General features: G+C 38.1%; 1 protein-coding gene across 1 annotated transcript in view; it reads left to right on the top strand.

Moving 5' to 3' along the window:
- The window catches only part of MMP16 (matrix metallopeptidase 16), a 368,590-nt gene that overhangs the window by 177,797 nt on the left and 164,360 nt on the right, over positions 1 to 26,433 (top strand). The window contains exons 2-3 of the mRNA XM_055431810.2: positions 8,057 to 8,205; positions 14,600 to 14,722. Of these exons, the coding sequence (XP_055287785.1) occupies positions 8,057 to 8,205; positions 14,600 to 14,722 (272 nt within the window). The remainder of the gene's footprint in view (positions 1 to 8,056; positions 8,206 to 14,599; positions 14,723 to 26,433) is intronic.

Genomic DNA, 26,433 nt, shown 5'->3' with positions numbered 1-26,433 from the left:
ACTCAAATGTGTTCCTTTTTCTGGCTGAGTAATACTCTGTTGTATACATATACCACACTTATTCATCCATTCATCTGTCTATGGACATCTAGGTTGCTTCCATGTGCTAGTTATTGCAAATAGTACTGCAATGAACATTGGAGTATGTGTGACTTTTTCAATTCTGGTTTTCTCAGCAATACTAGTGGGATTGCTGGGCCATATGGTAGTTTTCTAAAACCAGCTTGAACATCTGGAAGTTCATGGTTCACGTATTGCTGAAGCCTAGCTTGGAGAATTTTGAGCATGACGTTACTAGCATGTGAGATGAGTGCAATTGTGCAGTAGTTTGAGCGTTCTTTGGCATTGCCTTTCTTTGGGATTGGAATGAAGACTGACCTTTTCCAGTCCTGTGGCCACTGCTGAGTTTTCCAAATTTGCTGGCATATTGAGTGTAGCACTTTCACAGCGTTATCTTTTAGGAGTTGGAATAGCTCAACTGGGATTCCATCCCCTCCACTAGCTTTGTTCGTAGTGATGCTTTCTAAGGCCCACTTGACTTCACATTCCAGGATGTCTGGCTCTAGATGAGTGATCACACCATCATGACTATCTTGCTCGTGAAGATCTTTTTTGTACAGTTCTTCTGTGTATTCTTGCCACCTCTTCTTAATATCTTCTGCTTCTGTTACATCCGTACCACTTCTGTCCTTTATTGAGTCCATCTTTGCATGAAATACTCCCTTGGTATCTCTAATTTTCTTAAAGAGATCTCAGCTGCTGCTGCTGCTGCTAAGTTGCTTCAGTTGTGTCTGACTCTGTGTGACCCCATAGATGGAAGCCCACCAGGCTCCCCCGTACCTGGGATTCTCCAGGTAAGAACTCAGGAGTGGGTTGCCATTTGCTTCTCCAATGCATGGAAGTGAAAAGTGAATGAAAAGGTGCTCAGTCGTATCCAATTCTTCGCGACCCCACGGACTGCAGCCCACCAGGCTCCTCCATCCATGGGATTTCCAGGCAAGAGGACTGGAGTGGGGTGCCATTGCCTTCTCTGAAAGAGAGCTCTAGTCCTTCCCATTCTGTTGTTTTCCTGTATTTCTTTGCATTGATCGCTGAGGAAGGCTTTCTTATCTCTCCTTGCTATTCTTTGGAACTCTGCTTTCAGATGCTTATATCTTTCCTTTTCTCCTTTGCTTTTCGCTTCTCTTCTTTTCACAGCTATTTGTAAGGCCTCCTCAGACAGCCATTTCGCTCTTTTGCATTTCTTTTCCATGGGGATGGTCTTGATCCCTGTCTCCTGTACAATGTCACGAACCTCCATCCATAGTTCATCAGGCACTCTATCTATCAGATCTAGTCCCTTAAATCTATTTCTCACTTCCATTGTATAATCACAAGGGATTTGATTGAGGTCATACCTGAATGGTCTAATGGTTTTCCCTACTTTCTTCAATTTAAGTCTGAATTTGGCAATAAGGAGTTCATGATCTGAGCCACAGTCAGCTCCTGGTCTTGTTTTTGCTGACTGTATAGAGCTTCTCCATCTTTGGCTTCAGAGAATATAATCAATCTGATTTCGGTGTTGACCATCTGGTGATGTCCACATCTAGAGTCTTCTCTTGTGTTGTTGGAAGAGGGTGTTTGCTATGACCAGTGTGTTCTCTTGGCAAAACTCTATTATAGCCTTTGCCCTGCTTCATTCCATGCTCCAAGGCCAAATTTGCCTGTTACTCCAGGTGTTTCTTGACGTCCTACTTTTGCATTCCAGTCCCCTATAATGAAAAGGACATCTTTTTTGGGTGTTAGTTCTAAAAGGTCTTGTAGGTCTTCATAGAACTATTCAACTTCAGCTTCTTCAGCGTTACTGGTTGGGTCATAGGCTTGGATTACTGTGGTATTGAATGGTTTGCCTTGGAAACGAACAGAGATCCATTCAGTCATTTTTGAGACTGCATCCAAGTACTGCATTTTGGACTCTTTTGTTGACCATGATGGCTACTCCATTTCTTCTAAGGGATTCCTGCCCACAGTAGTAGATATAATGGTCATCTGAGTTAAATTCACCCACTCCAGTCCATTTTAGTTTGCTGATTCCTAGAATGTCGACGTTCACTCTTGTCATCTCCTGTTTGACCACTTCCAATTTGCCTTGATTCACAGACCTAACATTCCAGGTTCCTATACAATATTGCTCTTTACAGCATCGGACCTTGCTTCTATCACTAGTCACATCCACAACTGGGTACTGTTTTTGCTTTGGCTCCATCCCTTCATTCTTTCTGGAGTTATTTCTCCACTGATCTCCAGGAGCATATTGGGCACTTACTGACCTGGGGAGTTCCTCTTTAAGTATCCTATCATTTTTGCCTTTTCATACTGTTCATGGGGTTCTCAAGGCAAGAATACTGAAGTGGTTTGCCATTCCCTTCTCCAGTGGACCACATTCTGTCAGACCTCTCCACCATGACCTGTCCGTCTTGGGGTTTTAGAAAAGGCAGAGGAACCAGAGATCAAATTGCTAGCATCCACTGGATCATTGAAAAAGCAAGAGAGTTCTAGAAAAAACATCTATTTCTGCTTTATTGACTATGCCAAAACCTTTGACTGTGTGGATCACAATGAACTGTGGAAAATTCTGAAAGAGATGGGAATACCAGACCACCTGACCTGCCTCTTGAGAAACCTATATTCAGGTCAGGAAGCAACAGTCAGAACTGGACATGCAACAACAAACTGGTTCCAAATAGGAAAAAGAGTACGTCAAGGCTATATATTGTCACCCTGCTTATTTAACTTATATGCAGAGTACATCATGAGAAACGCTGGTCTGGAAGAAGCACAAACTGGAATCAAGATTGCCAGGAGAAATATCAATAACCTCGGATATGCAGATGACACCCATGTTATGGCAGAAAGTGAGGAGGAACTAAAAAGCCTTTTGATGAAAGTGAAAGAGGAGAGTGAGAAAGTTGGCTTAAAGCTCAACATTCAGAAAACAAAGATCATGGCATCTGGTCCCATCACTTCTTGGGAAAAAGATGGGGAAACAGTGGCTGATTTTATTTTTTGGGGCACCAAAATCACTGCAGATGGTGACTGCAGCCATGAAATTAAAAGACACTTACTCCTTGGAAGGAAAGTTATGACCAACTTAGATGGCATATTAAAAATCAGAGACATTAATTTGCCAACAAAGGTCCATGAAACTGAAGGTCCAGTACTTTCACCACCTGATGCAAAGAGCTGACTCACTGGAAAAGAGTCTGAAGCTAAGAAAGGTTGAAGGCAAAAGGAGAAGGGGCCACAGAGAATGCGATGGTTAGACATCATCACCAACTCAGTGGACATGAATTTGAGCAAAGTCCAGGAGATGGTGGACAGAGGAGGCTGGCATGCTACCATCTATGGGGTCGCAAAAATTTGAATGTGGCTTAGCGACTGAACAACAATAACAAAACTTATTAGTCTCAACAGTTGGATCGAGATTTATTTCTCTAGATTTTATTACTGGCCTGAGAGATGGAATAGGATATATATTCTAGAAGTGCTCTCTTACATTTTCCATTAGGCATGAGAACTATTCATGTTTCTTTTCTGTTGATATTACTACTTAAAGCCATATTTCAGGATATCACCTTGCTGTATGGATATGAATAGCTGAATCAACTAATAGAGATTTTCACTATATGATTACAGTATAAATTAGTGACAAAGACATTCTTTCTCAAAGAGTTTATTGAAACGTTGAGTGCCTGTTCCTCCTTATTTATATCACAATCTAGTAATGGCAAAATCTTTTGGCACAGAACTTAATATTAAAGGTTTGGCCTTTTATTGCCTGATATATCTTCTTGCTCTGCAAAAAAAAAAAACCAGACTTCTTCTGGTTGTACCTCCATTTAGATAATTACTAAATGAGGAAATTGGTTTTGTCTCCAAGATAGGTATTTGAATATATTAGTAATACAGAGAGAATGTAATTCAAGCTTAAATTGTGTTGAACCAGCTGAAATTCTGTAGTTGGTTGTTCTGGTGGTAATGAGATAGGCTGAATCCCAGACAGTAAAAGGAGTCAAGTTTTCCCTCAGAGAAACCTTTGTCTCAACACTTTTTCTGTGCTCTCGAACGCACATGCCAATCCCTTGAGCAAAATAAAATAAAAACTGATTGCCGTGTTTTGCATGCTCCCTTTTTGTTTTGGGATTTGGGGAATATCCAAGCAGTATATGATTCTGTTTCCTCTGTAGTTTATCTTTCTTCACAGTTCTGACTACTTAAATCTCACTTGCATTTTCAGTCTTGCTCATTCCAAGGACAGATCTTAATTTCATTGGGATAAATTTCAAGAGCTCAGACAAGTCAGTAATCATAAAATATAATATGACTGACTGAACAGAAATTATGCTGGTGACTTTATACATTCTCAACCCTCACATCAACCATACAAATTCACTATCATTTCCCCCAAATGCACACCCATGAAGAAAATTTTCCTCGATTACCCAGTATGTGCATTTGAAAACATTGAAAAAGACATCGAGGCGCAAACAATTATAGATCAAATTTATTTTCAATCAACCAGGAGAAGCAATATGTTTTTAATATTGAAGATAGGAATATATTTCAAATAACAACATATGAGGACGGATGTCTATAGTATAGTCTTGGTAGCATAAGGCATACCTTCAAGTTTTACTTTGTGGATTTAGTTTTTCTTAATCAAATAAGAGCTTTTAATTTAGTAGAAAGCAAAAAAGAATTATGAATGAAGGTTGTTTCCTGGGTCACTCACATTGTATCCCATTTTCCCATTCACCGTTACAGAATGATGAAGTGCTAAGCCACCTATCTTGCTCTGTTTGCATGTTTTATTCTATAAGAGGAAAGTAAGTCTGCTTATCCCAGAGACTCCTACGCTTATATGATGACTTCAAGTCACTGTTTATTCCTGATCTTCACTATTTGAACCTGATCTTAATTCACTGGTAACAAGTATCAGTGTTTACAAAGCACTGCAAATTTTGACCAGAGAGCTTTCCAACCCTTGATGCTGAGTGGACAGTTCAGCTTTTATTTGGCTAGTTTTGCATGACCATGTTGACCAAATTAGTCTTATCCAGAGAATATATACTTCTTGCTGTGTAGGACTGTCTTGTACAGACCTTTTCCCTATCATACCAAAAATGATCAGACTCTCAGAATGCTGTGGTTTCAACAGCTTAATTGAAACAATGTAAAGCAAAAGTGAACTCAAGAGAAGTTACCCCCTTGTTGATTAAAAAAAAAAAAAATTAAGCAGGTGCTTCATCTGCATTTTCCATATTGAATAGTATGTATGTAGATAAGCACACAAGATAAACTTTATACTTGAAAGCATTGTAGATTTAGTCACTTGCTTTTTAAATTGACCCAGAGTAAGGTTGTCTACAGCATGTTTTGCTTCTATAAGAAATATTATTGAGAGCTTGCTGGTTTCATATTCTAATATGGTACCAAATATAGTCGTGCTTGATTTTCCACTTTTTTGTGGGGAGATGCATTGCAAATTTCAATTGAGAATTACTCCTGGTCAATTGTTGATGTCAGGGAAGATTTCTTGACTAACATACAACAGTGATATTAAAAATGGTCAGGTCAGCTCAAAGTGACCCATCATCTTATTGACATTGGTTTGTTAGGATCATAAAATGGTAGATCTAAGTCTTTCTGATAGTTTACAATTAAAAACATTTATTCACATCTCATTCATTTGGAAAAAAAGCCTTTTGTGATGAATGATATGATATAAAACTTGGAGAAATATAACCATTCATTTTTATGTAATTCTAACTCATTTGTTTGAAAGGCTAAGTCATAAATCAAATACATATTTTTTAGAACATGCTGTTTTTCACTGTGCACTTAAATTTATACATTTTATATTTTCCATTTATATATAAATCATAGGGCTTATTAACAATTTTGTTTTTGCAATTCTCATAAACATGATTGCCAGTAGCTTAGCACCCATGTGTAACCTAGCAACGTCAGTTCTATAGTGCATAAGGAATGGATGCAAACAAAATGTTATGGGGAAACAAAGAGTTCAATTTCAGAATATTTGTGCATGTATACTGTTAAAAAGCACAATGGAATCTTCTAATTTGGGTGAAATTGCATGGCAATCATATTGAATTTCCTAGCAAATAATATCTTGCCAGTGAAATCTTTCTTCTTCGTTCAGGGGAAAAAAGGTCTGTTTCAGACGGCACTATTTCAGTTGACTAGGATACTAAATATGTGTCTTCTCTGGCAGCCTATTCACTATAGGTTAGATAAGAAGAGTGTCTTCACACATGTTTTCATTATGTGGTAGATGAATCTACTAGATGAAGTTTCAACAATAAACCTTGGAAGGACTGATGCTAAAGCTGAAACTCCAATACTTTGGCCACCTCATGCGACGAGTTGACTCACTGGAAAAGACTCTGATGCTGGGAGGGATTGGGGGCAGGAGGAAACGGGAACGACAGAGAATGAGATGGCTGGACGGCATCACCGACTAGATGGACATGAGTTTGAGTGAACTCTGGGAGTTGGTGATGGACAGGGAGGCCTGGTGTGCTGTGATTCATGGGGTCGCAAAGAGTTGGACACGACTGAGCGACTGAACTGAACTGAACAGTGATACATTTGGTAATTTCTTAAATAGTTTTAGAATAAATGTTTTATATTATTTTCAAGGGGTTGTGCTGTATTTTGGGGGATTGATTTCTTAGACATACCACAAAAGATTCCACCTTATATTTTACATGTTAAGACTTTGATGTATTTAATATCAAGTTCTTTTGGTGAAATTTAACTTCTATAATTGCTGTTTATGTTCAGTAAGAAAATAACGTTTTTGTGTTTTAGTTATAAGGTCATAATGGAATTGTCTCAGGTATTGGGGGAAAGCTGCAGTTTCATAGGATTATTATTTGTATGATGAATAGACTCAGGGATGAGGGGAAACACATACTGGTGAATATCTTCCATTCAATAGAGAAACTTTTATTGTGTTTCAAAGGCAGAATTACTTGGTCTTTCTGCATTTGACAGGTAGTTCACTGCACTTTAAGAAGTCTTAGAGCTCTGTGGAAGATTGAAATAAGAGACAATGGGATAAGATATAGGCTGGGCATATAATTGTGCATTTAAAATGAACGCTTAGAATTGTAAGACTAGAAAACATCTGCTCCGTGGTAGAGAGTCTCCCCAATCCTCTCAAATAACCCAAGTTTTGATTATTGAAAAAAAAATCTAACGTGAAATGACTGATTTTTCGCTGTTATCATGACCAGGCTCCACACTGACATCTTCCTTTCCCTATCCCCCCAAATCTCTCTTCCCTAGAATAGCAGAGTCGGAATAAGGAAACCCAACTTAAGGAGAGGGCCAGATATTCTTAACAAAATAGTCTGATTTCATCTGTATACGAAAAGCTTTGTCAGTTGTGTGATTTGGTTTGAAGTGAACCATGGTAAATAAGTCAACGGGTATCTTTTACATGAGAAACCGTCCTCTGTTCTTGAACATATCTAGTTACATTTGGCTGGACCATAGAATTCATACCCCAAATGTCATTATAGAATAATTGGCCACATGTGATGATTCTCTGGGGGCCGTGGTCAGTGCTCTGATTGGTCAGAAAAGTGACAGTTTAGACGTGGCACATGTACCTTAACTTCTGCTTCCTGCATAGACGTCTCAGTGGGGGTCATACTGTTGAAAAAATATCTTCATTTTTGGGAACTTGAGATCCTCAAAGGCAGAAATGATCTTCTCGGTGAGTTTATCGAGTATCTGCTGTAGTATAATCTTGTGACAAATGGTGAACCTTTTTCTTTACAGTTAGGGTTTGTGGATCTGTTAGATCTGTAACAAGCACTGAACATATGAAAAATAGCCTAAGGCTATTAAAGACAAAGCAGTTAAATAAGATGTGCCCTTAAAGAGCAAATGAAGTTTAAAGTCACCTAGAGACATGAACTGATTGCCATAAAAATACTGTAAAATGGTGAGGTTGATCTGAAAGTTACTGTACTTGTTATTGCAGGTTTGGTTACAGAAGTACGGCTACCTTCCCCCGAGTGACCCCAGGATGTCGGTGCTGCGCTCTGCGGAGACCATGCAGTCCGCCTTAGCTGCCATGCAGCAGTTCTACGGCATTAACATGACAGGAAAAGTGGATCGAAACACAATTGAGTAAGTCAAGGGCACCTGCATTCTCTCCGTCTCAGTTCTTGAGCCAAACTAAGGAGTCTGAAGAACTCTAAGTGAACTTCATCAACCACCAATGGAATGGTTTGTCTTCTGTGCATTGCTTTGGAACTTAGTAGATCCAAAGAATCTATTAAGCTCTACTTTAACTCTGAACTCCCCTGAGATTTCATAAAAACAATAAAACACAAAATTAAGTGTACTTACCTGGAGTTTAGCAATACATTTTCCAAATAGGAAAGAAAATACCAACAGTAGGAGTCAAAACAGATGTACAGCAGAAGCCACTATAAGAATGGTGATCTGTGATGCGCCGGAGCTGGCTCGTGTGGCTGGAGGAAGCGGAGTGTGCACATCTCTGTCCCCAATTGATGTCATCAGTAGCTTGAAATTGACCAAAATGGAAATATTGAAACCAAGGAAAATGAGAAACAGCAAATCAGACATCTGTTTTCAATGGGGAGAGAGTCAGAGAGCCCGATACTGTTTACTAGCTTTCTGTTAATGACAGTTCTCACAGTAGGGAAATCAAGGGAAGAGTTTTCACTGAAAAGTCTGTGCTTTCAATATTTTAGTAACAAAGGGCTTGTTTCTACTCTTTAATGATATTTGTTATTTTATTTATTGTTTTAGCAGTCATTTGTTCATTTATTTATTGAATCAGTTACTCTTTACTGGGCATTTTATCTCTGAAAGAGGCATATGGAGATTCAAAAAACATAGTCTCTTCTTCAAAGGAACTTAATTACAGCAATAATTGTCTCTTAAAATCCACCCTAATAGCCTGTTCCCACAACTTGTTAAGAAAATACGGTGTGAAAGGGCCAACAACATAGATATTTCATAGTAGATCTAGTAATCCACATGTTAAAAGTTTTAGCAAGTCATTCACAGAGTCCAATTTGAAAAGATATACCAGGTCAAAATGCCACTGTGATTTTTTTGCGGGGGGGATGTTGATCACCTCAGTGTGGACTGTGACAGTTGCCATGAGACATGCAGGGGGCATCAGTGGCGGTGGTGGGAGGAAAAGCTTCTGGAAGATACAAGTCAGCATTTGCCACAAGCAATTCCTATGGAGATTCACAGTTGGATAATTCCCGAACAAGACGACATCAAGAATAATGTAGTAGATAGTCTGGTTTCTGAGACCAATAAACACCTGAATGTAGAGAGAATGAACACATCTTGAATAAGTATTATAATGCTTATGAGCTTATAAGTTCTAACTTGCACAGTCATATCATTCAACAGATTCAGTAAAGATATTCTTGGATTTTATAAAATGATGATTTTGGAGAAATAATTGATACCACTATCTCAGTAAAAACATCCCCCAAATAAATATTAGTTTCAGCAGAGGAAAAGTTAAATGAAGAAGCATAAAAGTAAGACAAGTAATCATCTTGGTAAGTCTGATTTCATGTAGACTGGTGACTCATTTTAATGACAGTTCAGCAGATCATATCTTAAGGATATTTCTGTGCTAAAAACCAATATTTATTAAGTACATACTGTTCTGTATTTATAACTGTTTCAACCGAGGAGTAGTTGTGAAAAAAACACAAAAGTATAAAATATTGTATCTGGCTGTCTTAAAAGAAATCAGAGCAAAACAGATACAGCTTTTATCATATAGCAAACACAGCTGATTTTATACTTGATTCTTTATTGAAACTTTATTATCTCTGCTCCATGTTATGTTCCGAGTGAAAGATACAAGTTGGAGAAATATAGAAAATAGCTTGAGTAGTACATCTTGTAGCAAAACATTATGGTCAGTGTTGTAACACAAGAAGAACGTGCCTTAGTTACCAAGGTCCTTTTCAATGGGAGAGGAAAAGAAAACACGAAAGAATTCTAATAATGAGTATAAAGATTTTCCAGACACTCCATGTTTTCAGAGGATAACATGAGGAAAAGCAGAGACAGTGAGCCCGAAGTTAACCAAAGGAGCAACACTTGAAAACAACTTAGGTTAAAAAAGCTGGTAGACAAGTTTGTGGATATTTGGTTGTTTTTTCTTCACTGGTGGGAAAAAACAAATTATGTGCATATGGGCAAGGTATAAAAATCATTATTTAAAAATTGAGAGTAAAATAATATAGTAATTGTGGAAACGCTGATAAGCAAAAAGAATAAAGTGTTATTTTGCATTCTGTGAATTTTTTCATGATATTCTGTATTCATCAAAATATTTGTCTTATTATTATTAATAATTGTGAATAACAATGTGATCCAACCAGTCCATCCTAAAGGAGATCAGTCCTGGGTGTTCATTGGTAGGACTGATGGTGAAGCTGAAACTCCAATACTTTGGCCATCTGATGCGAAGAGCTGACTCATTTGAAAAGACCCTGATGATAGGAAAGATTGAGGGCAGGAGGAGAAGGGGACGACAGAGGATGAAATGGTTGGATGGCATCACTGACTTAATGGATGTGGGTTTGGGTGGACTCCGGGAATTGGTTGATGGACAGGGAGGCCTGGTGTGCTGTGGTTCATGGGGTTGCAAAGAGTCGGACATGATTGAGCAACTGAACTGAACTGAACTGAACAATGTGATGCTGTAGTTTATTGACAGTTATGTCTGAACATATTTTTCATTGATGTTAAAGTCAATAAAAATTTAGTTTCTCTATTAGAAATAAAAGGAACTTCAAGTTAACTGTATAGCTAGACATAGTCACAAATTATTTTGCCACAAGTGTACTATAAGTTCAGTAACATTGTCAAATAGCATTATTGTTTGTAGATAGCAAAGGAGGAGATGACTCATTCTTTTGGTGCAGGGAAGAATTATTTGTGTCCATTGAGTCCTTGATACTCAAAATACTTCAGCATTTATAATGATCAATATATATCAACCCTACACAATAGGGAAGATAAGAATACATTTTTTCTCTACTTTTCTAAAACTGAAAGTCAAAGTCTAAGTGAAGTCCGAATTAGTTTCAGAGCCCAGAATTTTTGACATTTACTTGGGGAACTTCCCACTATACCACGCTGTGTCCCTTTGAGAAATGGTACGTTTTTCTTAAATACATAAAATATCTGGGCTCAGTTCAGTTCAGTTCAGTTCAGTCACTCAATCGTGTCCGACTCTTTGAGACCCCATGAATCACAGCACGCCAGGCCTCCCTGTCCATCACCAACTCCCGGAGTTCACTCAAACTCACGTCCATCGAGTCGGTGATGCCATCCAGCCATCTCATTCTCTGTTGTCCCCTTCTCCTCCTGCCCCCAATCCCTCCCAGCATCAGGGTCTTTTCCAGTGAGTCAACTCTTCTCATGAGGTGGCCAAAGTATTGGAGTTTCAGCTTTAGCGTCAGTCCTTCCAATGAACACCCAGGACTGAACTCCTTTAGGATGGACTGGTTGGATCTCCTTGCAGTCCAAGGGACTCTCAGGAGTCTTCTCCAGCACCACAGTTCAAAAGCATCAATTCTTCGGCGATCAGCTTTCTTAACAAAATCACTGCAGATGCTGATTGCAGCCATGAAATTAAAAGACGCTTACTGCTTGGAAGGAAAGTTATGACCAACCTAGATAGCATATTAAAAAGCAGAGACATTACTTTGCCAACCAAGGTCCGTCTAGGCAAGGCTATGGTTTTTCCCGTGGTCATGTATGGATGTGAGAATTGGACTGTGAAGAAAGCTGATCGCCGAAGAATTGATGCTTTTGAACTGTGGTGCTGGAGAAGACTGTTGAGAGTCCCTTGCACTGCAAGGAGATCCAACCAGTCCATTCTAGAGGAGATCAATCCTGGGTGTTCATTGGAAGGACTGATGCTAAAGCTGAAACTCCAGTACTTTGGCCACCTCATGGTGGCGAGTTGACTCACTGGAAAAGACTCTGATGCTAGGAGGCATTGGGGGTGGGAGGAGAAGGGGACGACAGAGAATGAGATGGCTGGATGGCATCACTGACTCGATGGACATGAGTTTGAGTGAACTCTGGGAGTTGGTGATGGACAGGGAGGCCTGGCGTGCTGTGATTCATGGGGTCGCAAAGAGTCGGACACGAGTGAGCTGAACTGAACTGAACTGAACCCCAGTGTTTACATTATTACTGGCAACAGAACAGAAGAAGGCAAATGTATAATGCTTATCAGAAAAGTGTTGTCTTTCTTAAAAAGTGAAAATAGTGCTTTCATTGTTGCATGACATTATTATGTTTATAAAAGCTGGTTAGCTGATTTATTCATGTAATATGTTAACTATTTCATTCATTTTCATGGAATGGACATCTTAGACAGTCATCTCTGTAGTCAATAATTTTCTATATAAAGGGTATAGAAATTAAGTATTTGATGAAATATAATGAAAATTGATTCTTTTCTCATTTCCACTTTCTGAAGCATGTAACATCATGAAGATTATGCTTTAGTTTGTAATTGTTAAATTAAATGACCTAATGAATGGTAAAGTTATTTTATGAGTCACTAATGAAAAAACTTATCAAAATCATGAAAATGTTTCTCTGTAGACAAGAGGAAAGTACATAGAAAACCTGACAATGGTCAAATGAGACCTTCCTAAAAGGAAGTTAGACAACTGTATCTATATAAGCATTGCTGCTGCTGCTGCTGCTAAGTCGCGTCAGTCATGTCCGACTCTGTGTGACCCCATAGACGGAAGCCCACCAGGCTCCCCCATCCCTGGGATTCTCCAGGCAAGAGCACTGGAGTGGGTTGCCGTTGCCTTCTCCAATGTGTGAAAGTGAAAAGTGAAAGTGAAGTCGCTCAGTCATGTCCGACCCTTAGCGACCCCATGGACTGCAGCCTACCAGGCTCCTCCATCCATGGGATTTTCTAGGCAAGAGTACTGGAGTGGCTTGCCATTGCCTTCTCCGATATAAGCATTAACAATCAATAAATCAAAACCAACATTTTATTTTCCTAATATTAATATTTAAATTTTATTTGGGTGATACGAAACCTCATATTCAGAAAAAATTTCTTGAGCATTAAATTTGGTTATTATTAAAAATTCAGAGAGAATGGCTGTTATTCAGAAATTGGGATAATGCTTCAACTGAAAAGAAGGAGAAAGGCAAATGTTACTTACCTTTTTAAAAAAACTTCCTTATGTGTAAGCTAGAGAAGAGTAGCATATATCTCCTTATTCAGTTCAGTGGCTCAGTCGTGTCTGACTCTGCGATCCCATGAACTGCAGCATACCAGGCTTCCCTGCCCATCACCAACTCCCGGAGCTTGCTCAGACTCATGTCTATTGAATCGATGATGCCATCCAACCATCTCATCCTCTGTCGTCCCCTTCTCCTTCCGCTTTCAATCTTTCCCAGCATCAGGGTCTTTTCTAGTGAGTCAGTTCTTCACATCAGATGGCCAAAGTATTGGAGTTTTAGCTTCAGCATCAGTCCTTCCAATGAATATTCACGACTGATTTCGTGATGGACTGGTTGGATCTCCTTGCGGCCCAAGGGACTCTCAGGAATCTTCTCCAACACCACAGTTCAAAAGCATCAATTCTTTCGTGCTCAGCTTTCTTTATAGTCCAACTCTCCCGTCCATACATGACCACTGGAAAAACCAGAGCTTTGACTAGATGGACCTTTGTTGGCAATCTAATGTCTCTGCTTTTAAATATGCTGTCTAGGTTGGTCACAGCTTTTCTTCCAAGGAGCAAGTGTCTTTTAATTTCATGGCTGTAGTCACCATCTTTAGTGATTTTGAAACCCCCCAAAATAAAATCTGTCACTGTTTCCATTGTTTCCCCATCTATTTGCCATGAATTGGTGGGACCAGATGTCATGATACTAGTTTCCTGTATGTTGAGATTTAAGCCAACTTTTTCACTCTCCTCTTTCACTTTTATCAAGAGGCTCTTTAACTCTTCTTCACTTTCTGCCGTAAGGGTGGTGTCATCTGCATATCTTCTGGAGTCCTGGAATTGAAGACCATGCAGTAGATTTTTTAAATTATGGAATGTTGAACGTAAAGCTATAAGAGACTTTAGTTATAATTTATTGTACAAAGTCACATTTTATGAATGAGAGTTGCCCAAAGTCACATATCTTGTTAACAGCAGATTCTAGTTAGAAGCTTCGTAATACCTGCTCTCCATTTAGCTCGAAATGAGTTAGAAAAATTATCTAAAGGATGTGAGTTATAAACTAGTGATTCTTGATCATTCAGGAAAAAATGCATACTTTTTTCTTAGATTCAAATGCGATAAAACTGACAAAATTTCCTTTGACTTTTTATAAATTTTAGTATATTTTAACATAAAATTTCCTTTATTAATTTCTTTTCCCAGCTTTAGTATCACTGTCATAACTTGTCATTGGACTTCTTTTGGAAATTAATCTTTGGGTTTGTTGGGTAATAACTGGAAAATGTTGCTTTCTGCAGCTGGATGAAGAAGCCTCGATGTGGTGTGCCTGACCAGACAAGAGGCAGCTCCAAATTCAACATTCGTCGAAAACGGTATGCGTTAACAGGCCAGAAGTGGCAGCACAAGCACATCACCTACAGGTAAAATAGCTAAGGATGATTTTTTTTTTCTCAGTTTTTTACAACTATTTGACATTTTGTTTGAGATCTTGTACACATTGACTGCATGGTAACATATAGTGATGATCTGGTAACATAAGGAAGCAAAAATTGCAATTAAGGAAATAAGTTGCCCATTTAGGGGTCCAGTACAGAGGCACATCTTGAAATACTTTTGTAAACTCGATCTTCCAGCTTCTTTAGCGAATTCTAATCTGAGAAATTTTCAAATGGGTATTCTAATGCACAACATTGTTTAGCAAGTATTCATAATCAAAAAATTATCAAAGTATATAAATAATTGCAATGTAAACAATATGTCTTTGAATTATTAATTAACTTTTATCATTAGTGCAACCATTTCACTTTCTGTTTTTGGCAACAATGCAATGTATCTTCCGTTCTTGTCTGCAATGAAGGATGCCCAAGGGATGAGAGTATCTTCCAATCTGGAGTGGCAGTTGGCTGCTGGTGGAGATGTTCGTATTTATTCACTAGTTAACTAAACAACATTTTATTGAGTCCCAGTTTGGACAAAGAACAGTGCTAGTTTCCGATAAATAAATCATGGAGACTTCATCTTTCCTCGTGGTATTACAGTCATGTGGAGAAGTTAAACAGCCATGTGGATGTGATGCCTGTTTTGAAAGGGAAGAAACAGGATGCCAGAGAAATATAAGCCATGGTTATTCAACCTAACTTAGGAACCCAGGGCTGGTCTCCCTTCTGTCTTAAAAGTAATAGGGAGTATTAAAGGAAATTCTCTATATGATCACCTTAATAGATACAGAGATGTGTTCAAGAAAATTTAATTCCATTTATGATAACTTGGAATTAAAGCAAAGAAGATACTTAATCAGAGGTGGCATCTACAAAAACAAAAATCACAGCTGCCTTATGTATTTCACATATAATGTGAACACTATAAAGTGAGGTGTTTGGAAAAATGCTGTTAAGGAAAACAATGAAGTACTTGCTCTCTCTACCCCCCTTCCGACAACCTTGCACAGCTACTTCTGGTTGTAAGATCATAAAATAAAATAAAAGATGTAAGGATTTTTAAAGAAATAAAACTATCTTTAGTCATAGTTGTATTAGTTTCTAACAGAACACCCAGAATAAATGCTAGGTAATTTTTTAGAAATAATAATAGTATATCCAGGTTAAAAAAATTAGATTTTAATTTTAGGGCCATGTTCCCTTCCATTCCGTCGCTCAGTCGTGTCTGACTCTTTGCGACCCCGTGGACTGTAGCCTACCAGGCTTCTCCGTCCATGGGATTCTCCAGGCAAGAATACTGGAGTGGGTTACCATGTCCTTCTCCAGGAGATCTTCCCAACCCAGGGATCGAACCCGGGTCTCCCACATTGGAGGCAGACGCTTTAACCTCTGAGCCACCAGGGAAGCCCAAGGTTAATGGAAAAGTTGAGCAGATAATACAGTTATTCTCACAGCCCCGCCACCCTCCACTTCTATACATTAACACAGTTTCTCCCTTATTAGGTGTTTGTTACAATTGTTGAGTCAGTATTGCTGTATTACTGACTAAAATCAGTAGTTTGCACCACAGTTCACTCTCTGTGTCGAAGTTTTACAGATTTTGATAAATGCATATCATATAGGATTACAGTGCCCGCGTGTGTGCATGCTCAGTCACTTCAGTCGTGTCCGACTCTTTACTATCCGTAAACTGTAACCCACCAGGCTCCTCAGTCCATTGAATTCTCCAGGCAAGAATACTGAAGTGGGTTGCTGTGCCCTCCTCCAGGGAATCTTCCCAGCCCAGAGATCAAACCCGTTGATCTTTACCACTGAGCCACTGGGGAAGTCCCATAGCAATACAGTATCATACAGAAGAGTTTCACTGCCTTGAAAATCCTATGTTGCACCTACTCATCCTTCTTCTCTGGAAACTACTGATGGTTTTAACATCTTTATAGTTTTTGCCTTTCCTAGAATGTCATATGGTTGGAAACACCAGCCATAGCCATTTCAGCTATGCCTTTTCACACTACCTTTGTTCACTAAAAATATGCCTTTAAGTTTGCTCCGTCTTTTCATGACCTGATAGTCCATTTCTTTTTATTGTGTTCCTGAGTAGTATTTCATTGTATGGGTGTATCACAGCTTGCTTACCTGTTCATCTGTTGAAGACTTCTTGGTTGCTTCCAGTTTTTGGCAATTATCAGTAAGGCTGATATTAACATGCATTTTGGTTTGTGTGTGGGCTTTAGTTTTCAACTTATTTGTTTAAATACCTGGGAGTGGAATTTTGCTGATCATAAGGTAAGACTGTGTTACTTTTTAAAGTAACTGCCAAACTGTCTTCAAAGTGTCTCTTCCATTTTCCATTACTACCAGTAATGAATGAACGTTACTGTTGCTACTCTACAAGTTTGTCAGGATTTAGTCTTGTCAGTGTTCTGGATTCTAGTAAGTGGTTACTCAATTTTTTAACTTGCAATTCTCTAATAAATTGTGAAGCTAAGCATATTCTCATATTTTACCTGTTTGCCATCTGCACATCATCTTTTGTGAGATGACTGTTTAGATCTTTTGATCAACTTTTGAGTTGCTATTTTAAGGGCTCTATGTATATTTTGGATCACGAATCTTTTATCAGATATGTTTTCAATTTGTTGTCTCAGTCTGTGGCTTGACATTCCATTGTCTTTTCAGTGTATTTTGTATTACTTTTAGTTTTAATGAGTTTCAGCTTATCAGTTATTCTCTTTTCTATATTGTGCTTTTGGTGTTTTATAAAAAAAAATATCCAAACCAAAGGTCACTTAGAATTTCTCCTATGTTATCTTTAAAAATTCTAATAGTTTTACATTTATATTTAAGATTATGATCCATTTTTGTTTTGTTTTTGTGAAAGGTGTAAAATCTATTGTCTAGAATTCAATATTTTGGCTATGAATTTTCAGTTTTTCCAGCACTGTTGGTTAGAAAGACCATCCTTTCTCCATTGCCTTTGATCTTTTATCAAAGGTCAGTTGCCTATGTGTGTAGGTAAATTTCTAGACTCTTTATTCTGCTTTATTGAATAATGTGTCTACTCAGAAAACAATATTACATTTCTGGATTACTGTAGTCTTGATATCAGACACTGTCAATTTTCTGATTTTATTCTTCAGTATTTTGTTGTGTTTTCAGCATCTCTTACCTTCCCACATAAACTTTAGAATAGTTTGCCATTATAGGCATCCCTCAGAAATATTCTGGGTTCAGTCCTGGACCAGCACAGTAAAGTGAATATATAAATCAAGCAGAAATAGCAAATAAAATAAATGTCATGGTTTTTTCAGTTTATCAGTATGTATAACTATAGAAGTTATGTTTACACCATACTACACTGTACTACAGTCTATTAAGTGTGCAATTGCATTATGTCCAAAGCACCATGTGCATGCCTTAGTTAAAAATACTTTACTGATTAAAAATTGCTAGCCTTCAGTTCTTGATAACTGCTGAGTGATCAGGGTGGTGGTTGGTGAAAGTCATGGTCTGAGGCAATTTGTTAAAGAAGACAATGATGAATCTTGCTACACTGATCGACTCTTCCCTTTAAGGGTGATTTCTCTGTAACATATAGTGTTGTTTAATAGCAATTTACCCACAGTAGCACTTCTTTCAAAACTGGAGTCAGTTCTCTCAAACTCTGCCGCTGGTTTATCAACCAAGTTCACATCATATTCTAAACCCTTTTTCTGTTATTCCAACAGTCTTCATGGCATCTTCACCAAGAGTGGATTCCATTTCAAGAAACCACTTTCTTTCCTCATCAATAAGAATCGACTTCTCATCATTTAAAGTTTTATCATGGGATTGCAACAATTCAGTCATATCTTTAAGCTTATGTTTGCTTTTAATTGTCATGTAATTCCTACCACATCTGCAGTTGTTTCTGCCACTGAAGTCTTGAACCACTCAAAGTCATCCATGAAGATCAGAATGAATTTTTTCCAAACTCCTATGAATAGTGATATTTTATCTCTTTCCATGAATCATAAATGTTCTTAATGGCATAAAGAATGGTGAATTCTGTCTAAAAGATTTTCAGTTTACTCAAATTCATCAAAAGAATCACTATCTATGGTAGCTATAGCCTTACAAAATGTATTTCTTAAATATTAAGATTTTAAAGTTAAAATCCCTTCCTAATCCAAGGGCTGTATAGTGGATATCATGATTTCATGCATGAAAACAACATGAATCTTGTATATCTCCATCACAGCTCTTGGGTTACCAGATGCATTGTCAGTGAGCAGTAATATTTTGAAAGGAATATTTTTTGTTGTTGTTGTTTTTCTGAGTGGTAGGGCCTCAACAGTGGGCTTACAAAATTTGGTTGACTATGTTGTAAACAGATGTGTTGTCATCTGGGCTTTGTTGTTTTAACCAGCAACCACAACAACAAAGAAAGAATAAAGAGAAAAAAAAAAATTCCGTAATGAATTGCAGAACAAATGAAAACATAAGAACTAAAATAAATTTTTTTCTCGGGTCTCGGCTCTCAGAGACCTTTCTCCCTCAGTGAGCCACAGCTCACTTCTGCCTCCCTAGGAGACCCTCCAGTGCTGGGGAGGCCTGGTCCCTGGACTTGATGTGGGGACAGCTCAGACTCTATCTGGCCCTTCTCCTGCATTTGATTGTCTCCAGTGACCCCAGTTGCCAGAGCTAGAGTGTTTTCTTTTGTGGAAAGACTCATTGTCCTTTGATATATTCTACAGACAAAGAGTCTGTCTAGTTGATTGTGTGAATTTGATCTGTAGCTTAGACAGCTGATGGGAAGGTTTTCAAGCCTCTTCCCTTGTCGCTCTGCCCCTGGAGCTCAGTGGTGGTTTTATCCCCATCTCTGCATGTGTATTACCCACAGGAGTTTGCTCCCAAGGATGCCCTAAAGGACTTGGGTCTGCTCCCGTGAGGACCAGGCATGGAGGTGGTGCAGCTGCTTTGATTGCAGGAGCCTTGCTGGTGCCAGGTGTGCAGAGAAGCCAGTGGTCATGGGCACGGGAGATATGGCTCTATTAGGATTCTTTTCTAGCGTCTGGCAGCTGGCACCCAAAATGCCTTTCTGACTGGTCCTTCTCCATTGCTTGGCCCAGCAGATGCTCAAAGACCCCTGGCGGGGGTCCTTGTCTAGTGCTCAATTGCCAGTGCAGGCATATGGGGAGATGGAAGCTACAGTGAAGGCTGTACTCCTTGCACGTGACTCAGCAAATGCACCCTGCTTCCATGGTCTCCAGGATCTCTTCCAAAGGCATCCCCACCATGGATTTCCTCTCTCCTGTCTCCTTGAGTCGTCTCCCTGCAGTCATCATCAGTCGTTGCACTGGGATTGCTCTCCAAGCCCCACGATCCAGCTCCCAGCCACCGTGTGCACTGGTAGACTTGCATCCCTGTCCAAGGTACATCGGCCATGGCACGGATTGTCCTGTGTGTTTCTCACTTCATTAGGACTGTCACAGACCAGCTGCTTCGCTCTGTAGATGTAGAGTCCATCTGGTTGATTGTGTGAGTTTAGTCTGTCGCTTAGACAGCTGATGGGAAGCTTTCAGACCCCTTCCTTTGTCGCTCGGCCCCTGGAGCTCAGCGGCGGTTTCATCTTCGTCTCTGCGTGTGTGCCATCCACAGGAGTTTGCTCAGATGCTTCTCTCTGTCCTGATCAATTGACCGGATGTGGGGCTCCCTCCCCTGCCTCTGCTCCCTGACTCCGGGGTGCAGGTCGGGTCCTGTTCACTCTCCTCCTCCCTCCTTCCCTTCAACCTGCTGAGTTGTGCCTGTCCGCATATTCCTCTCCAGTGATCAGGGACTCTAGTGGGTGCCCTGTGAGAATCTGCGTCTGTGGATGTTTTCCTGACGCATCCATGGAGAGGGATGTTCTCTGAGTCCACCTGCTCTTCCACCACCTTGTCCTTCTTTCTTCTGAAACACTTAAATAGACTATGTTTTGCCGCTCCCTCATTTATAATCCATGGGTTTTATACTGAGCCTCACTGATGCGGTACGAAGTAGCAGGGTAGGGAAGCAGTCTGTAACCCTGTGATTAAATCTGCTTTTTAGGTGGTATGACTTTGGCGAATTGTATCACCGGAATTTATCTTAGCCTTTTAATTTTTTCTTATACTACAGTAAAATGCTTCAGGGACTTTTGCTTTGGATTCTCTGTAGTCTTCTGGCTCTCCAGTTTTGGGAGTGACAGTTTGCTCTCTAACTGCAGTTCTCTGATGGAGCTAAGAATTATTTTTTGTTTGTTCAGCGTTTTTTTGTTTGTTTGTTTGTTTTCTTCTTATTGTGAGGTTGAGAATTACAACTGCCAAATGCTTCATATATTAGAGCAGAAACTAGAAGTGTTTTTATAAGATCAATATACAAAGTACACAGACATACAAACCGAGTATAATCTTTACAAAAATGACATTTAAAATAGACCCAAAAGTATAAGAACAAAAAATAAATTTACAAAAGGTGTGTAAACTCTTAAAGAAGAAAACTAGGAACTTGCAGTAAACGACGTAAGAGGACAAAAGATAAATTAGAGCAAAATATAGTTTGCTTAATAGAAAGGCTCAGTATAATAAATGTTCAAATTTTTCATAAATTGAGTACAATTTTAACAAAATTCCCAGTAATATTTTTATGTAAATTTAACAAACTGACTAGAAAATATCTGATTATTAGTGAAGGTCCAATATTAATCAAAATGTTCCCATTTACTAGATATAAAGACTTTCTTAAACCAATACTAATTAAGGCAATATGTGATATTAGCACAGAGAGATAGACAAATAGTCCAACAATGAAGAGATCACAGAAATAGATTGATTCCTATATTTAAAAAAATGATTTATGCCAGAGTAAACTGGGTAGATCAGTGGAGAAATGATGGGCTATTTTACTTATTAAGTTACTCTGAGATAATCGATTATTTATATAAAAAACGATGAAATTAGAGTCTTCATACCACATAAAAATCAATAAATACTAGTTGGATTAAAGTATATTATCAATTTTAGACCTATAAAGTTCACTCAGCTATGCATATTGATATTTACTGTTTTCATTTCAGATATTATTCCTTTTCTGACCTGATTTCTAAACTTTTGATGGCATACCCTGTTCAGTCTCTCTGTATCATAAGCTACTAACTATACCATTCATTTTAAAAAGAAAGAGGGACATTGTTGAGAATGATTATGGTTAGAACTGATCATAATTCTATTTTTGTTCCGTTCCTATGCTGACAATTGTCTCAGTTAGTTCTGAACTTTCAAATAATTAGGTGTTCATCCCTATAAACTTCCAGATTATGTTTTAAATGTTCTATTATTTATATGCACATCATGTGATTAAGAGTTTTGGAGTAAGAATGATCTGGATTTGAATCCTTGCTTTGATACTTGCTGTCTGTGAAGTCAGGATCAAGTTACTCATCCTTCCTAAGTCTCATTTTCCTTGTCTGAAAAGAGAGTATTATAATAACACCTGCCTCATAAAGCTTGGGAGACAATTCAGATAGGAGGGGGGAGGTAAAAAAAAGCTCAGTGCTCAAAATATAATTAGTGCTTAATAATTCGGATTAGTATCTTAACTCCTTTAATTTATCAGACAAAACCCAGACCTTGTCGAGAATATGATGAGAGGATAAGAGTTGAGAGTGAGCGCTAAGGCACAGTGTCTTTTAATATATGTTAGGTGTTAAGATGTTGCCTTGTGTATAAGTAACATCATTTGCTACTACTTTTTTATTTTATGATATTTAGGAAAGTAAATATAAAATATGACACTGGAGCTCAAAAAATAATTATTCTTGAAAAAGATTGCTGAATGTGCCATTAGAGAATAAAGATAAAAGTTGGAGTCAGGGTAGTTGAATCTCGGTTTTATTTGATTGCAGGCTCATTATGAGCCAACAGTATAATGTGGCTCAAAAAAGAAAAAGCTGGAGTGTCTAGGTTAGAGCTATAGAAATCAAAGTGTTCAAAAAGTGGAGATGCTAATTTTTTTCTTTGCTTTGCTGGCCATGTCTTATCTCATGTATCCTTTTTGCCTTGTGCCACCACATTTTAGCTGCTTCTTGGCAAATGAATGTACACCTCTGAAAAGAAATCAAAATATTAAGAGATCTTGAGTACAGTTTGCATGAGGAAGAGCTCAAGATTAGAGCCAAGGATTCTCAACATGGCAAAAGGAGTATTTATGGGAGAAATTTCCTGTTATTCTCAAATATTTAAAGGCTTTCAGAAAAATCTAATATTTTGAGCTATTGGAAAATTAAACCATCTATCCTAAAAGTCTTCCCTATCATTGAATGAAAGTCACTCAGTTGTGCCCGACTCTTTGCGACTCCATGGATAGTCCATGGAATTCTCCAGGCCAGAATACTGGAGTGGGTAGCCTTTCCCTTCTCCAGGGGATCTTCCCAACCCAGGGATCGAACCCAGGTCTCCCGCATTGCAGGCAGATTCTTTACCAGCTGAGCCACAAGGGAAGCCCTATAAACCAGGAAATGTATTCACTTGTCAGGGCAGTTAGGGAACATGTGTGGAATGGTTGGAAAGTTTGATTACGTAACTTTAAGATGTCTTCCTATATTTAAAATGTGGGCTTCAAAGGAGCTTTCTGTAATCAGTCTATTTAAAGGGAATGTCTAGGCCCTTGTGTCTTCCACTTTAATGCCCTCAGGGTTTGATGCCTAGAAATGGGAACTTCTGAGGTCATACCATGTATGTGTTCTTAAGGTATATATAACTTCGGCTGATGCATAATATGCATGCTGGTTATAAATGTAAGAGAAGTACTGGTGGCCCTTCATCTGTTACTTGAATCTTTATGATCAGTTTTCTTTTGGAAAAGTTTGCTTTTTGGATAATTAAGTGTCTGTCATTCAGTAAATGATTATTGAACAGCATTTTGAGGCAGAACTGTCAGTAGATGGGTGATAGGCAAAGGCCCTGCTCCCGTGGAGAACGCAGTCTAGTGCGGGAGACAGGTGTGAACGTGAAACAGTGCATTGGATGGTGCTTCAAGACCACCCGGGAGCTTCATTTCATCAGGGAACATACCCATTTTATGCTACGTAATAGAGTTTCTTCTCAATAGATAGTTGCTGAATAAATTAATGAAAAGTAGACTTTGGTTAAACGTTCTCCAAAATATTAACAGAACCTTAATGAGTCTTACCTTTATCACATAGATCTCTATTTCTCAGGCTTACTGAGAATTATATAAAATATATTTAACCTAAATTCCTTTTCTCTATAAAATATAAACTCCAAAATATTTTATGTAATAAATGGCCAATGGCGTTGGTGTCAACTGCCAGATAAATCTATTTAAAAATTAATGAGTACTTTTATTAATTGATGTGATATTACTATGTTATATTAACTGTATAGATTTCCCTAGTAAATTCTTCCTTTGCTGCTGTTGTTGCTGCTAAGTCTCTTCAGTCGTGTCCAACTCTGTGCGACCCCAGAGATGGCAGCCTAATAGGCTGCCCCGTCCCTGGGATTCTCTAGGCAAGAACACTGGAGTGGGTTACCATTTCCTTCTCCAATGCATCAAAGTGAAAAGTGAAAGTGAAGTTGCTCAGTCGTGTCCGACTCTTAGCGACCCCATGATTGCAGCCTACCAGGCTCCTCCATCCATGGGATTTTCCAGGCAAGAGTACTGGCATGGGAAATTCTTCCTTTAGTTAAACTTGATTTCAAATTCATGATCCTGTGACTACTGAGGTTACAACCCTAGAAGTTACTATTTTACTTTACCAACGCATACACAGAAATGAAACCGAGAAATTGCTAAAGAAAGTTCCTCTCTGGAAACATTTCTTATCATTCTCTCTCAACCCAGTGAGCTCACTGAACTTGATTATCCTATTGACCAACCTGTGTATCCACTACTTAAATAAGACCCACGTAGTCCATGGGGTTGCAAAGAGTCCGACATGCCCTAGCAACTGAACAACAACAACAAATGCCCTACATGGAAAGCTAGCATCTCCAGAAATAGTCAAATATTTAACATCAGCTTTCCTAGAGGGACTCTATAGTCAATCTCTACTCTGATGATTTCTTGTATTTTAAAAAACAAAATAAAGCCACATCAACTATATAAGCATAATATGTGTAAATGTAAATTAATCTATTTAGTTGTCCTCTGATAGAATATTTTGATACATTCTGGATAAGGATCTGCTGATAATTTAAATATGTAGTTTATTATTTTTACTCTTTTATATTCTTACCAGTTGTCTATTTTCCCGGGTATAATAAATTCCATTTAATTGCTAGTCATTTTTAATAAAATGATAGTATGCTTTTCTTAACAACTATTTTTCTCTACTAAATTGAGTAAAAGCTATTTAGACTTGGTCATACCAAAATATCTTGACATAAGCATATCATGTACCCTCTGAATCTTATCTAAATATCAAAGAATTCAAGTTTTTTCTTATATTGAAATGAGATAAACAGTACTCAAAATCTGAAAAAGATTTATCACTATATCATAACTTTATGGAAGATAATCATTATCAGTATATACAAATTTATTAGAGAATTGGTATGCACCCAATATATTAAAACTAGAGAATTCTGACGTTACAAAGTAATTTTAGGCATTGGGTAATATTTACTGTCTCCTGATTACCTACAATTTACTTGATTTGAAAGTGATGAAACCTTTGTCAATGTCCTTATTTCACATTTCCTATAACTTCTGTTTAAATGAACAAATGTATAATTTTACATTTCACAATAATTTATTTTACAGAACTAATAAAGAAAAATAATTCCTATAGTTTTCGTAGAGTTTTGTTAGTTAAGTCTTTCTCCCCAAAGTTAGTTTCTTTAAATGTCAAATTCTCACATTTAAAAAATTACCCTAGAAATAGTGAAGTGAACAATATTTCACTTATCATGAATAAATTTTTTCATTTCTATTGAGAATTGTAAAAGCAGAGTTTAAGTTTTCTTTTAAACTTTTAGTATATAATCAGTCTGTTTGGTCACTCAGTTGTGTCCGACTCTTTGTGACCCACCGACTGCAGCACGCCAGGCCTCCCTGTCCATCACCAACTCCCAGAGCTTGCTCAAACTCATGTGCATTGAATCAATGATGCCATCCAACCACCTCATCCTCTGTCGTCCCCTTCTCCTCCCGCCTTCAATCTTTGCCAGCACTAGGGTCTTTTCCAGTGAATCAGTTCTTTGCATCAGGTGGCCAAAGTATTGGAGTTTCAGCTTCAGCATCATTCCTTCCAATAAATATTCAGGACTGATTTCCTTTAGGATATAATATAAATGTATTATATAATAATACATTTATAATATTGGATATATATAATATAATATTGGACTTGTTGGATCTCTTTGCAATCCAAGGGACTCTCAAGAGTCTTCTCCAACACCACAGTTCAAAAGCATCATTTTTTCAGTGCTCAGCTTTCTTTATCTAAAGTCAACTCTTACATCCATATATGACTACTGAGAAAACCATAGCTTTGACTGGATGGGCCTTTATCAGCAAAGTAATGTCTCTGCTTTTTCATATGCTGTCTAGTATATACTTCCAAACGCCAAAATATTTACTTTTTTTTCTTACTTTCATATTACAGAGAAACTGATACTCTAATTTTGGAAAAGATGCATCACCCTTTTAAAGTAGGAAGGAGAAATACTCCA

Source organism: Moschus berezovskii, chromosome 16 (genome assembly GCF_049115385.1).
Source record: "Moschus berezovskii isolate FMDL1 chromosome 16, NW_MosBer_1.0, whole genome shotgun sequence".
Lineage (NCBI taxonomy): Eukaryota > Metazoa > Chordata > Mammalia > Artiodactyla > Moschidae > Moschus > Moschus berezovskii.
Note: the sequence above shows the minus strand (reverse complement) of the source record. Positions and strands in the feature narration are given on the sequence as shown.